This window comes from Mercenaria mercenaria, chromosome 14, assembly GCF_021730395.1.
Source record: "Mercenaria mercenaria strain notata chromosome 14, MADL_Memer_1, whole genome shotgun sequence".
In the NCBI taxonomy this organism is placed as follows: domain Eukaryota; kingdom Metazoa; phylum Mollusca; class Bivalvia; order Venerida; family Veneridae; genus Mercenaria; species Mercenaria mercenaria.
In genome coordinates, this window is record NC_069374.1 from 994,265 (window position 1) to 1,010,844 (window position 16,580).

Genomic DNA, 16,580 nt, shown 5'->3' on the forward strand with positions numbered 1-16,580 from the left:
ATGTAAAACTATTCAAAATTTACAATTATAGCCTCATGAAAAACCTTTAAAAACGCAATACTTTGAAAATTCATACATATGTATATCAAATGGAACAGTAACTTTATATTATTTCAAATGAGGACAACCCAAAGTAAATACTAAAACATTTATGTTATGAAAACTGAGCTCTGTTCATGCAACACAGAGCTATCACCTTAGCGACATGACTATCTCCTTCACGACAGAGTTATCTCTCTCAATAAAAAGTAAATAACTTTACTCCCGAACCATTTTCGTTACATATTTTATTTCCAAATGCATTGTATATTTTACAGCTATGTACTCGGTTTGCTTCTTAATATTAGTTACAATGTAAATATTTGACAATGAAATTGCTTTCACGACGAAATGGCCAAATTTACTGCAAAATCTGTTTGCTGGTAAACATCACCACGGTCACAAATTAAGAATGAATTAGCAAACTTAAAGTTCTCTGTAAAGTTAAATCATATCTACATCGCCTACCATTCCCAGACTTTCGATATTCGATACACTGCTTGTAAAAATGCAAAAAATATGATGACACTCACCTTTGTTTATGTTCTTTTATCACGACGTGCACTACCTCGGAAGCTGCGGCAGAGCAGTTTACCGTATACCTCTTAAAGAGGTAGCTCTGTAGTTTACCAGGCGTGTACACGCAGCGGCAATGTAATCAATTAACAGTAATCCACTAATTCAACATAATTTCTGATACGAGTGATACTGTCTCGTCTTAATAGCTGTTTATTTTGGAAAATGAAGTCATTATGTGTCAAAAGTAGCAACCATTCTTTATTATTGTTACAGCTCAGAAGCCTTTAAACTGTTAGCATATAGGTAACGTTCAGTTACTCGATAAAGCGTTCGGACTACAATTGTTACTCGTGTCACTCAGGTGAACTCGAGTGATCTAGTCAGTTACACGGGTTTGTAAACCGAATGCGCCCATTATACCGGATTATCGCTTCAGCAAGTGTTATTTTGTACTATTTTATTGACCTGTCAAAACATGTTTCTGGCTTTAATGTTAATCTTATGTATGCGTAAACAGAATATAATGAAAGCCGGGAACAAGTTTTTGACAGGTTAAATAAATTGTACAATACACGAGGTTTGTTTACATAGCGGAACTGTTTGTTTGCACCTTGGACAGATATTTTTATCAAAGCGTAGTAGTTTTGGTACACGATTTATGACATACGCTACACAAAGCGATGTTTCAACTCTAGTGGTATTGAGAGCACTGATCGTAAAAATACATTTAAAACACTCTGAAATGTTACAAAATGCGTTTTATGATTGTCGCCTATGCGCAATACATGGTAAAATGCTAAAAATTATTGGCTGAACTTAACCAGGGGCGGAGGAGAGTGGGATGGATAGAGTTCGATCCCCAAGTGTCTGTGCTCGAACTCACGACCCCCTGATCCGTAGATCTGCTCTCTCCCTATTGAGCTAAGCAGACGGGAATCAAGACCTTGAATGTCATTCCTGTAACAACACTGTCTACAACTGTGTAGATAATACTTCTCAGAAATTTCGTCATGTTTTTAGATTCAGAGTTTAAAAAAACGTATAAATCATTTCTATGGCAAAATCTTAGTGTCATTTAGAAAGCACTCAGTATCTTCCTGAGAGTTTTATATTTAGTATTTGTTTTTTATGTTTAGTATTATTCATACCTTCTAAAATACTTAATAAGATTTGAAATATGTTAGTTTTGGTACTTTTCAAAACTGATTTAGTATTTTGATATGTAATGTCTAAGTACAGTACAGTCATTAATTATAGATTAGAAAACGATATTATTCAATGTTTACAAAATCCATTAAACCGACAAGTATTTCTCATATTTATGTTTTCTACCACTAAATTGACAGCCTTTTGCAATTTCATTTTTTTAAATGTAAAGATCTTGCTTAAAATACCTAAATATTTCCTTTTCTCGGTAGTTTCGTTTCTGTTCTTTTTTTTTTTTGCCTCTTCAATAGTAAATATTTTATTAATTACCATATAAATATCTCAATACGATTCTGAGATTAAAAAAAATGCTTTATTACCCGCATGAATGACTGAATAGACACCCAAGGATATCTAACAGGAAAACGTATGTTCCAGAAAGGCAGTCCCTCAAATCGTAACTCTATAATAGTGTACGGATGGACGTGTATATACAAATATATTCTCCAAAAATCCACAGTCAAAGCGAAACATAATTATTGACCACAATAATGACACTATTAAATACAAGAACAATATTAATAGGAAACTGATATTATTCTAGCTTAATTAAAAGTTGCATTAATTCAAAATAAAACAGGAATAGAGAATGTATAAAAATATTTCAAATGATTTCTTCATTGAAAATAAAACCTCAGAATCGATACGTTTTAACAAATAAGTAGTATTGCTATGCATCCAAGATATAATGCATCTACGATCTACATGGTTGTCATTTCCAAAAATGTAAGGCTGTAACGGAAAAAGTGAAATCATAAAAAGTTCGAAAGAGCTTTTCATGAAAACATTTTTTTAAAATTTTCATCAAGTTGGTCTTGCCGAACAATATGTTCCGGTGGGATTAGCTTGATAGACTTTACTTGCCCCTGACCAAGAACCGAGACAGCTACCTATACTGAGAAATAAGTACGAGTTCTCCAAATGTCGCTAAATGTAAATCTGTAAAAGAATGAGTTTTAAGTATTAAGACTTTATTACAGGTAAATAAATCTTTTACTAGAAGTATGCACGTATTCTGCAGCGGAGATATTGCGTGATTTTAGGGTCGCCATATTATTCTGCAAAAGAAATTATATCTGTTTCTCAATGTAAAGATAATAATCTTTTTATTTCAATCGCATCTACACATTATTATTAGCTTTCTATATAAATGGAAAAAAAAACCCGTCTTTTCCACGAATGCTATTGAATATATCTCAGTAAATTATGGTGATATAATTCTGCCACGAGATAGCTAGGTAGCTATCACGATAATAATGTAAACTTTCCAAGGAATTTTTGCATTTTTCTGAAAACATTTCAGCAAAAAGTAATGTTTTCTAGATATTTTATTTGTTCACTGAAAATATTTTAGAGCAAATTTTTGCGTTAGTGCTTGAAACTGCAACGAGATACTTGGTAGGTATCACGATAATATTTTAAACATTCCAGGAAAGTTGTACATTGTTCTGAAAACATTATTGCAATAAATTATTGTTTTCATGATTTTTATTTCCATGTAGCTTTAGACTACTGAGATAAGGTTCTTCAAAAACGTTCGAAATATCTAGATAACTGCTGAAAGTATCGAGATAGCTATCTTGCAAATAGAGCACCTGTAACCACTTACGCAAAAATATCGAGATATTAATGTAAATTTCCGCAATAACATTTCCAAGAAACTTTCAGCTATTAAGATAATCTTTTCAGAAAACTTCGCTTTATCAATATAACTTGAGCCGTGCCATGAGAAAACCAACATAATGGGTTTGCGACCAGCATGGATCCAGACCAGCCTGCTCATCCGCGCAGTCTGGTTAGGATCCATGCTGTTCGCTATCGGTTTCTCTAATTGCTATAGGCTTTGAAAGCGAACAGCATGGATCTTGACCAGACTGCGCGGATGCGCAGGCTGGTCTGGATTCATGCTGGTCGCAAACCCACTATGTTGGTTTTCTCATGGCATGGCTCACTTTTTTAATTATCGCGATAGGTCAGAGGGTCGCAATAGAGTTTGATTTCACATATTGACCATGCATTCGAAGTCGACCTAACTATCTCGTGGCAGAAATATGCCACCATACTAAATGAATATCTGTACGCGACAGCAAACACTAAAATAATATCACAAAGGATGTCTCACAGCCGATTCGAACTTTGCACCTGAATATCGGAAGTAAATGACGTCTTAGTTCCTATTGTAAAATACATAGAGATTATAAACATGTAACAATTATAAATATGCTTGAGTTCTTCAAATCAAATTTGGAAGCGGAAATCATTCTGTGGAAGTACGAGTTTCTGTTATTTAGACAATATGTGATTTGACTGGCTACTATACTACAGTCAGGTTAATGTACATTTTTTTCATTGAATATAATTTCAGAGTCTTTATTCATCCACATGTGCCGTCCTTGTCGCATGTTTGCTTGTCTTTGCTCCCACACTGTGATGAAATAGTTTGCGCATGCTCCACAGCATCGAACACGGTTGATACAATATTCCTCCAAAAGTAGGTTTCTCTTGCAAACAAATATTGACCAATAGAATCCTCCCTATCAAACTTGATATAGGACTGAGATGTGACGTCATATTTTGGCCAAATTACAGAAGATACTGCATCTGCTGTTGGTTTATTCGGATCGCTGAGACAAAAAGATAAATGAAAGGTTAAATACATTTCATAACTCAAACCATTTTATGCAAAATAGACTTATCTTCATATTTTCAATAAATGAGGCCCTAAGAAGTGCCTGTCATTAATTATGCTAATTTAAGCATGTGTACATTAAGGACGTGCTGATGAATGTTTGTTATTTTATCGCTATATTTAAAAACTAATGATTATAAATGTCGTACCCTGTTTTTGCAAAGTTTGTCCAGTACGTCATCATTCTTTCAGATAGCTCAAGCTCCCATTCAGGAGGTGTGTAATTGGATATGTTCAACAATGCTGCAAAATCAAAGTTGTATCCAAACACAGGCCCTAACTCGTCCCCATGGTTTGCCATGCTAACCCAATTTGGTGTTGGAAGCAGATGTTTGTCCAGGAAAGCAACGAAATTGTATAGATAACTGTCAACATCAGATGCATTAGAATGAACGCGACTCATTTCTATCGCAGGAACATTAAAATAAATGTCACCGAAAAGACGCACCATTTGTTCACGAAGTTTTCTGGGATCATCAGGATTTTCCCAGTCCGTGTACTCCGCAATCAAAGGCTGTTTCACAACTTCAGGAACAGTTCGCTGACCATAGACTATTGCTGTAGCACCAGGAATATGCTGTGTATTCATCTCTTCCCTAGTTACCTCCAGCTCCTCCAAATTTTCTGATCCGAACATCATAAGATATATTGCACCTTCTTTACCATTTACGCCATTCATCAGTTTAAGTGTTCGAAAGAAGTTTATTTCTTCGCTCTCTTCATTTACTGCTTTCATATACAAGTCAGCGGGATTAGTTTTGATAAATTCTCCATCAATTGTTGGAACAGCACTAACTTTTTCTTCGTTTGCCATACCGCCAGATGTCATTGCATCTGAAACAACTTTGATTATATGTTCAGGAGATGCTGACCGAAGACAACTGAAAACTTCATTTATGTCTTCAACACTACAGCTCAAGTTCTCGGCAAAATACTTAGCTATTTCGATGTTATTTTCTTGGTAATATCCCGGCATCGTTAAAGCAGCGCTCTCTGAAATACCACTTCTGAAGAGTCCGTCATTTGGCGGATAAATCATTTGCAGGGAAACACTTATCGAACCTGCGGATTCCCCAAATATAGTCACCCTATTTTTATCTCCTCCAAACGCACCAATATTTTCGTTGACCCATTGCAGGGCCAAACGTTGGTCATAAAGACCAAAATTACCTGATGATTTTGCATTGTCAATATCTAGAAATCCAAGCAATCCCAGCCTGTAATTGATGGTGACAACTATAACATTTCCTACAGAAGAAAGGACTCCACCATCATACATAGTTCCTGAACCCATTGTAAATCCACCGCCGTGAATAAAGAACATAACCGCGTGGCCTGATCTCTGGTCAGATTCCTGTCGTGATACATAAATATTGAGAAATAAACAGTCTTCTGATGTCTTCTCCTCGGGCTGGTTAGAAAGAACTGTAGCTTGTGGACATGCTGGTCCGAAGTCTGTAGCACTGTACGGCTCAGGAAATGGGCCAAACGGCTCCGGCTCTCTGAACCTCAGCTCTCCAGTTGGAGGTTTAGCATATGGAATGCCGAGATATCTGTCAACTTCATACGATTTATTTTGAAATATCACACTTTTAGTTTCTCCACTTATTGTCCCTAGTCTTATAGTCACACTTGGAATTTCCGCTGACAGAAATCGATTAACTAAACTTACAAGTATAAGTATTCTTGCTGTAAAATATGCCATATTTCTCCGTATATCTGTGCAAAAGCACGAACAAATATTCAACACCTCGAACACTTTCTCTACATATACATGTACATTGTACTCGTATATGAAATGCGGTCTATTTATTTCACCAGTTTTATACTGTTCAAATATCGATTCAGAATGTGGTAAAGGACAGTTCATTATATAGAACACCTCAACAGGGATATACCGAACACCAATAGTTCGATACCACACATGCATGAAACTTTGACTTGAAAATTACGTATTGATTAAAAATGTAGATGAATCATTCGACTGATAACAAGATTTAATGCCACTTATATAATGTATATACAAACCGACCAAATACAAATACAATGTACACGTTAAAGCATAACAAAAGTTCATTCATGTGCACATCATCTGTTTGATTGCAATGTCTGTTTAACCTTTAGGATACTAGATAAATTGTCGTCTGCTGGAAATGTCGTCTGCTAAAATTGTAAAGTTCATTCAATTTGCTCCAAAACTGGAAGAAATATTGTCAGAGTAGCAAACAGCTTGGAACCTGATCAGACGCCGATTTAAATCGGCGTTTGATCTGGTTCCAAGCTGTTTACAAAGGCTGTTAAATTCGCCTGCAGCAGGCTAAGGGTTAAAATATTGGTCAACAGTGTGTGGAACTCAAGGATCGGACACAAGGACAAGACCATTCTATCCTTTTAGCATTCCGTATCCTCCAGGAGTCAGTGGCGCAGTGGTTACAACGCTAGCGACCCGGGTTCGATTCCCGGTTGCGGCTGATAACCCGACTAGTGTCAGTGCTGGGTGATTTACTTTAATTTGGTACTGTTTCCAACAGTATCGGTCTAGACTGGATGTTGGGGAGGTAAATGACGCATGCCGCGAGCTCGGCTGGAAATAAGTTGTTCCATCCATTCCAAGTAGGGACTTTCGTCGACAAAAAAACTTTACTTATTTTTAAGCGCCCCTGGGGGCGTTACATTTTGCACCAAGAGTGCGTTTATTTCCATACCAAAATACAAAAGCTAAAATTTTGAAAAAGAACAATATTGTTTAATAGTGTCCAATTTATTTGACCTGTCAAAAAATGGACCCGGCTTTCATTATATTCTGTTCGAGCCTATATAGGATTAATATGAAAGCCGGGGACGTGTTTTGAGAGGTCAATTAAATAGTACAATACTGTCTTAAATGTCAAGTAAATATTTACGCTAAAATAAATTGTTAAATCAAACAATGAAGTAAATCCGTTACCACTTTCAGTCGAGTATATATAAACACGGCAATAAGAATACACTGGCTATACACATTTGACCCGGTCAATCCATTTCCACATGTTGTGTGATTTTCTTTTTGCGCATAATCAGAGGGTCACAATGGCATGTTCTAATCTCTGGCCTGGCCTGGCCCGGCCTGGCCTGGCCTGGCCCGATGAGCCCAATTTCCGACTGAGCCGGGCTAGGCCAGGCCAGGCCAGGCCATAGATTTCAATTTCGTGAAAGTGATTTGTATAGCATCTTTAAAATCTGACTTTTGGAATAAGTTTGGATATTTCAGATATTATATAAATACATTTTGAACTCCCACTCTGTAAAATTATACACCTGGGAATAAGCCTGTAGCTAACATAACTTTTATGTCTAATTTAAAGGTGATGCCTGATTAATTGTTATGACTATTATCAGGGGACCTCCACCTCAATTGACCCTTGACTGGTGGTTTGGTTTTCCCCAAATTGAATAACCTAACTAATTTTATTATTTTGTCTATTGAGGATTATTTAGTATTGTCCGAAATTATTGAACTAGCACTCAAGAATATATTTTGTATGCTTCCGTAAAAAAAAAAAATTGTGCCCAAACATAAATAAAAATATAAATATTGAAAACCAAATAAAATATAAACATTTCTTTACTGCCAGGTCGTACATGCAGATAAAGCTGTGCTGACAAAACGTTCAGCTACCAATCTCGGGACTGTAAGTTCGAAACACCTGTTTGACCATTTTCATTATCATTTTTTTTTTAATTTCCTCTGTAAACTTAGAATGCAGGAAAATTATCACTTATCGTGATTTATTGTTCATTTATTGAAGGAAATACACAAGTATTTGACATTCTTCTACATACAAGTTATTACCATAAAATGTTGTAAGAATAAAACCAGTATCAATAAAATGACATTATATTGATTGAATGAAAACAATCTGAATTGAAATCGAACCCACGGTAACATGTGTGAAGTCGGAGAACTTATCACTATGCCACTGTGCCATGGTAAACTTTGCATGTTATTTGGTCAATTTAGATATTTTCAGGTTACAAATATGATGTAAAATAAAGAGTGGCACCTGTCAATACTAACGGACAACAACTTTCAATTTCTAAAATAATGCTACCTCCGTTCTAGAACCTGGGATAGTATGGTGCGGGGAAGCGATATATAAATTTTGTAGTTTAGGTTATATTTTTGTAAGATTGTTTTTATATTGATCTAAGTATGTGGGAAAAAAATCATACAAAGTCTTGTGAAACTGGCTCAAGAGCATCTTTTAGCATGAAATATATCACTTAGAAATAACATAAACACAATGCACCATTATTTTTTTTGTGCAAGAAAAATATCAGTAATCTAAAATGCCAACACCCTGACAGAGTTAGAGGTCCCACAATTAATGAATATTATTTTCATTACTCTTGCATAAATTGAACATCAGCTTAACTAAACCAAACGCATTAAAAGTTCAACTGAACAGTTAAAAGGTCAGCTAAGGATAGTAGGGACACAACCTGTAATTACAATCCCAAAGAGATGTGTTATGTAAATATTCAGTTATATTGCAGCAGGTAAACTTATCAATGAAATTAGCCATTAGTTTTAAAACCAAGTGTTAAAGTTGACTTTAAATAATTTGATTACAGAAAAAAATGGGTAGTTATCATTTAGTTACACCATTTTCTTCAGTGCAAATCTGTATTTCAAATAAGATGAATGACGGCTAATTAATGATTCTCCAGAGGACTGGTTGACATGCAGCAAGTAAAACAATGCAGGTTAATACTGCCTGCTATTGTAATTGTATATTTAGATTTTATGCCATTCATTTCTCAATGTATAATAAAATCTGGCCTGGCCTGGCCTGGCCTGGCCCGGCCCAGTCGAAAATAGAGCTCATCGGGCCAGGCCAGGCCAGGCCAGGCCAGGCCGGGCCAGAGATTAGAACATGCCGGTCACAATAGGGTTTGGTTTCACATATTGACCATGCATTCGAAGGTTATGATAATATTAAGTTGTTTACATGTAAATTTGCTGATATTTGTTTATCTGTTTGTATATATTTTATGCTCTCCAAGAATGGAGGAAATAAAAAATTTAATTAATTATCCTCGGGTTTAGTGATATGTTATCCGCGGAGAGCGTTCAGTCAGAAGTGGCTTAGCTACGAGCGGGGATGCAGGATGTGGTGCTTGTGGGTAGGGATATTTAATTGGGTCTCGCATGTACAGCAGGCAAACTTCCTTTCCTTTTATTGCATGTTTTATCCAAATTGTCTATTTCAGTGAAAATTGCTTCGTCCTTAAGTTGTTTTTTTTTTTTGTTTCCATTGTGAAAGTCACTGTCAGTACATCATTCTATTTTCCAAACTTTCACTGAAAATATGCAATAATCAACAATAATTCTTGCTGTCACACTCATTTATCATGCCATCATTGTTGTTGTTTTTTGTTTTTTTTTTGTTTTTTTTTTGCCATTTTCATTAGTTTGTTACTGTTTTAACATTTCATGTTGATGTTGTCAGATGCCCTTAACGGGCCTTGACTTTACCAATAAACTTTGAAAGTTTGAAGAGTCGCCTCGAAATGTCACATGTCTTAGTTACTCCTTTTATATATATAACTTTAATAAATCAATATTATCAATATAAGTACTCTGAAGTTTAACCTGGCGAAATTATTAAGGAAGTATGACAAAATCAATGATTAGTTTTCGATCAATATTGCACAGGAATGTAATTTTCTGTAGTTGTGTTTTATGTGGAACACCCTAGCTGTCTTCTGATATTAATGTAGCATTTCCATGCTATGCTTTTACCGGTATATGAAGTACTTCTCCATATGTTCATACATGTACAGTGATTGAACAAATAAATAGACAAAATTCAGCAAAAGCTTATCGTTCGTTTCTTTGGCAACTAAACTATTGTCTCTCAATGAGGTCTACAGAGATGTTCCTAGGGAATCCTTGGGGAGTCAAAGACAAAACCATAATTCTACTTTAAAAAAATGCAGAACGGCCTATAACGTCTGATTACATTTCGTATGTAGTCCTACCATCTATTTGGTGGGGGGGGGGGGGCTTTTCGGTATATCTTCTGCGATGCTGTGACATCCAGTACATCCCTTTAACATAACACTTTTCTACCATCGGCTCTTTAAGATAAGATCGAACTTTTTAGAGAGCTACAAAACTCACATTCCTTGTCTTTCTTCAAAACGCAGCTAAAACTTAACGTTCCGAGATGTCCTAAATACTTCAACTTAGGCTACAGAAATTGGTAAGTCCATCATGCCCTTCTCCGGACTGAATGCAGCTTCCTTAACCTGTATTTGTTTATACAAATATTTATCCATCTATGATCTTACGGTCAATGATAATCATTTCTTCTTTGAATGTCACCGTTACATTGATATATATGGAAAACGGAATCTTACCAATGATATTAACATGCAAATATTTCAAGCAGTTTAAAACTACATTTTGATGAACATATGTTCATTTCATATTACATGCTTGCTGTCACCAAATTACCTTCCGAAGGAATATATTTCATTTGTCCTTTTATTTTGTCTCTTTCTTCTTCTGCTTATCTCATTTTCAACTTACACACTCTTTAACCATAATATTGAGCCGTGCCATGAGAAAACCAACATAATGGGTGTGCGACCAGCATGGATCCAGACCAGCCTGCGCATCCGCGCAGTCTGGTCAGGATCCATGCTGTTTGCTAACAGTTTCTCCAATTCCAATAGGGTTTAAAAGCGAACAGCATGGATCCTGACCAGACTGCGCGGATGCGCAGGCTGGTCTGGATCCATGCTGGTCGCAAACCCACTATGTTGGTTTTCTCATGGCACGGCTCATATGTGTACTTCAATGTGTAACTTTAGTATGTTTTAATGACAATGTTATAATTTGTAGTTTTTCATTTAAGGGTTCAATTTACCAATAGTTCTTAAAGATAATATTTCAAACAGTGTTACCCTTCAGCAGTATGTTATTGTCGGAGAAGACCTATTATAAGCATTGATCCTTTCTCATGCATGTATAATTTGTACTGTCCGACACGATTTGTAAATATTGCAATCATTGTTTGATATAAATTATGTTTAAAAAGATTGCAAATACGCATGAAATAAGATTGTTTACCTTGTGACTTACACATTTCATGGTATTATACAGTTGAATCAACAGATATCAGTCAATCAATAATGTTATGAAACGATTTTCAAATATCCCTAGAGTAGTCATGAAATATAATGTTATAAAAGTGGAAGTTATTTCTAATATTATATTTAGAGACGAGATCTGCATAGGAAATATTGCGCAACGTTAGGAATGCAATATTATTCTGCATCAGAACTCTTTAGTCTTGGTTCATCTGAAAATAATGTTGATGATGAACTTGTAAACAGTAAGACACATCAAAAATGAGATCAAATACTTGAGTTGAATTTAAATGTCAATATAGTAGATGTTCACGTTTAAGATCCCATTACTAAACATTAAACAGATAAAAGTGTATTAAATATAGTATTTAGTCATAAAAAACGCCTATGATCCGTTGACACACACCCTGGTATCTGAAACTTATTTTCATCATTCAAAAGTGGTGAAACTAAATTTGCTTAGAACTTGAAATCATTCGGAAACATCAGTCAAAGATTAACATTGAAATTTATATGTTTAAGCCGAATTCATTGGAAGTGCAAGTAGATTTATTTTCCGGCCTTGCAGATATTGGTTTTGCAAAAGAAATTAATTCCGCATCTACGCAGCACCCTAAATTTTTGTTGAAATAAATTGGTATCTATGAACCAAAACTGTGATATAAATAAAGTAAACGTGTACAAATGAAGAGGCTTAACTCCAATTATCCGTGAAGCATTCATTCTAATAGGGCCCTAACCATATGTTATGAACCGTTATGTCCCGCATGTACGGCGGATGTGAAATAATTACTCTCATTTCTTCACATATCGTCAAAAAGGATGAAATGTTACGAAATGTGGATAACAGAATGTTCAGTTTGATGTGCATCAAATTGACCAGATGCACGATTCACCTAATGGGAAAGCCCTCACGTCCGAATCTATAATTTCTTTTTGAAAATTCAAGAAGCATTTAACTACTTTAAATATATCGAAAAATAAATCATAACGTTGCATTTAACATTCAAAAATGTTTTAAATAAAATTTGTTTAAATATGCATATGAACTAGTGATCACTTGTATTCAGTCCTTCAAACAATCACTATAGACATTTAAGACTGTATTCAGATTGAAATATTATATCATAAATTTCAGAGAAACAGGACGCGAAATCAAAAGCACTTGAAATCCATGTATTTATTGAACGCCCTTGTATTTCTATTTGAATATAAGAAAAGTAAAGCGTAAAAGTGTGATTAACTATCTTTAAAGTAACGACGAAGAGAGTCTATGTGTCCGTTTATAAACACACCTGTAAATTCTGGGTCACACAGTACAGCTATATATAAAACACAGACACTTGGGGTTCGGACCCCCATTCTCCCTGCTCTCCTCCGCCCCTTTTTTAAGTTTAGTCAATAGTTTTTAGCATTTTACCATGTATTGAGCATAGGCGACGATCATAAAAAGCATTTAGTCACATTTCAGTGTGTTTTTTTTTAATGTATTTTTTACCATCAATGCTGTCAATACCACAAGATTTGAAACAGCGCACGGACGCTAGGGAAACTATAGCCAAATAAACTTTTTAATTAACCCCTACAAATGAATCACTGGTATCAATCGACGTGTCTGCTTTGTACTGCGCAAGCAAGTGTTCCCATTGTTCGTGCGATGTTTTAAATCTTGTGGTATTGAGAGCACTGATGGTAAAAATATTTTTTTAAAACACGCTGAAATGTTACAAAATGCGTTTTATGATCGTCGCCTATGCACAATACATGGTCAAATGCTAAAAATTATTGGCTAAACTTAACCAGGGGCGGAGGAGAGCGGGGTGGATGGGGTCCGAACCCCAAGTGCCTATGCTCTCGATACCTTACCTCACATATTTGTTTACCAAAATCCTCTCAGCCAATCAGGCTACAGAAGTCACTGGTGGTTCGCAGGGGACCAGTCTATCAGTGATATGGATTACATCTCACTGATAAGATACAGTATTTCATCATTGAGCATAAAAAACGTATTTATAACACATTGTTCAGCAATTTACATCAGTTAGCTACAAAGTAAATAAGCCCATATATACAACAATGTGTGTGTTTTTTAGCAAACGACATACGAGATTAAGATTCAAGTAATCTAAACGACGTAAGGTAAACAATATTCGATTGTTTAAATAAATGAATATTTGTTTCGTTTTAACTCAGGAAGGGCTTTTAATTGTCCGCCTGCCATTTGTAGTATTGTATCGTAAAAATGATTTTCATGAATTTAATGCGGGGGCGTGGGGAGTAAGTCATTAGGTTGCAGTGGGTTTCCGATGGATTATTTTAACCCTTACCATGCTGAACATGATTGATTCTGCCTTTGCGTTCAGTGCAGATCATGATCAGCCTGCACATCCATGCAGTCTGATAAAGATCTGCACTGTTCGCCATCCAGTCAGTCTCTTTTTGGTATGCACTCCTTTTAACAGTTAATGGTATTGTCCAAATTGGAAGATCGACAAGTTCATTATAGAAATGTTATACCTAAAATTATTATATTTATTAAAAAGAAAGAGGTGAAGTGCAGAATTTCTGGGACTCAGTGATATTTTATTACAAAATGGATTATAATAATAAATTTGTAATGGACTGTAATTATATTCGCTTCATAGTGTATGTATTGAACCAAAGCAAATATGTTTGTTTGTTTTTGGGTTTTACGCCGTTTTATAACGGTATTTCAGTTATGTAATGGCGGGCAGTTAACCTAACCTGTGCTCCTGGATTCTGTACCTGTACAAACCTGTTCTCCGCAAGTAACTGTCAGCTTCCCCACATGAATCGGAAGTGGAGGACGAATGATTTAAGACACAATCAAATCGTCACGCAGAAAAAAAAACGCCCCACCCGGGGATCGAACTCGCGACCCCGCGTTCCGTAGATCTGCACTCTCCCTATTAAGCTAAGCGAGCGGGATAAAAGCAACTATGAGTATTGTTATTGTTTTCATTGATATTTTTGGTAATTTTAACTGCTGGACGTAATCTGGTAATTTCAAAGTGAAATCAAAGCGCTCAAAGCGCTGATGGTGGCTGCTAATCAATGTTTAAAATATTACAAAGTAAGTGACAACTGAGGAATTGTTAATATAAACTATAAGAACTTTTTTGCATTTATTCGGCTTTGGTTTCAAAATTAATCCTTTTTCACTGCCAGTCATTGTTTACATACACACTGATTCAGTCTTTAACGAATAGTTTTGATTGTTTGTGAGGAAAACGACAACATAAATTACATCGAAAATGTTTTACTATGAATAAATAATATAAGCTTTTTCTCCAAACCATTCAGCTTTTAAGATTTCTTTTTAAAGTTTTTGGGCAGTGTCTGTCATGAATTATTATACACACTGATTTAGTCCGTATCAGATAGCTGTGGTTTTCTTGAGACTTTTGTGAAAGAAAACAACACAAACATGCACCACAGATGCACCTCAGAATGTCAGTTCTGCAGCTAGTGTATTTTAGAGGTGCATTAATTATCACTTCTTTGGGGAAAATGCTGGACATTAAGTCAGACAAACTTACAACTTTAGTCAGACCGAGAAAAAAGTCGAAAATATGTAACTGGCGAAACGAAACCGTTTTACTTTTTATACATATATTTGTATCCAGATATATTGAGACGCACCATGAGAAAACCAGCATAGTGCGTTAGCGAACAGCAAGGATTCTGACCAGAGTGGTGTATGGATCGGCAGTTTGATTTGGGCCCATGCTGGTCACGAATGCATTATGTTGTTTTTCTCATGGTGCGACTCGAATGAATTTAGCTGAAGTGAGCAGAATCTGTCTTGAAACAATTCAATTTTTAAATTGGTCAAATCTGTTATCCGACGACTTGCTACAGTCTGACACATTGCCTTTTCAAAAAGGCGAGTATTAGTATCATCGCTGCGCCCACTTTCATGGGCTTACAAGTTGATGAAATCGTGATACAGTAACACCACTTAGTCAAAGCGAGCTTGAAACACTTCTCAGCTTGGGCGACCTGTGGGTTTCCACGTTGATAATTCGTGTTTTGTTAGACGAAATTATACCGAATACATGTGTATCTATGCATACATATAGTATCTTATATTGTACATATGCTGAAGGAAGATTATCCGTGAGGGAATAATATTTAGAAAACATACGTGTCTTTGATTCTCACGGCAGGTCACACTGCAAACCATATCGAATGAATTTTAACTGAATGTTCTTTTATTTTTGTTCACCCTCGTATTGTAAATATTATCAATAAAGTACTGTTCTGTTCATAAATCGTCTCACTAAATTTGCGCTAATTAGTGTTAATTGGCAGTATCAACGCCAGAGGATATCAACGCCAGAGGAAATCCATATCACTGCTGATTATCGATTTTCTATAAATAGCCTAATCAACATGCGGTCATATTTTTGCGGGCTTGAAACGAAAACGAGACAATGCAGTCGAAAATTCAGTAACATTCTTAGATCACTAGGGTTGCATTAATATAATATCTTACAATTTGATAGCTATGACGAAATTTAAGTTTGTTTTGACATATTTGAAAAGTATTACAACTTGCTGGAAAAGCTATCAGCAGTACAAACTGGTATTGTCTATGGACCGGAAATGTTTCGAAACTTTTCCGTTGAAATTCCGTTTCTATTTTTAGCCGCGGATTAATGCTATCAGAAGTATTGTTCTTTATCAAATAAAGCCTTAAATTTCGGAAGTTATACATGTGACACTGCGGTTAGGAAACACTTTTGAATTGTCAGTCTGGATTCCCAGGCTAGGTTTCTATATCCATAAGCTACCTTTCTCAACGTTATAAGCTACGTGACCTCTGGGGCAGTAGCTAATCATTATCATCACTCCAGTTCAGGTGACATGAGGTCATCGTTTATTCACGTGACCATAAATTTGCATATTTGTATTCATACACGTTGTTGTTTTAATTAAAACGTTTACCTCAGTTTGTATTGAT

The 16,580-nt window shown here is 35.6% G+C and overlaps 1 protein-coding gene across 1 annotated transcript; it reads right to left on the reverse strand.

Moving 5' to 3' along the window:
* Positions 1 to 2,280: 2,280 nt before the first annotated feature.
* On the reverse strand, positions 2,281 to 6,360 carry LOC123526129 (cholinesterase 1-like). Its single transcript, XM_045305141.2, has 2 exons — positions 4,603 to 6,360; positions 2,281 to 4,388 (listed from the first exon to the last, which is right to left on the reverse strand). Exons 1-2 carry the CDS (start codon positions 6,321 to 6,323, stop codon positions 4,139 to 4,141), a joined length of 1,971 nt encoding a protein of 656 aa, XP_045161076.2. The 5' UTR covers positions 6,324 to 6,360; the 3' UTR covers positions 2,281 to 4,138.
* Between the last annotated feature and the right edge of the window lie 10,220 nt (positions 6,361 to 16,580).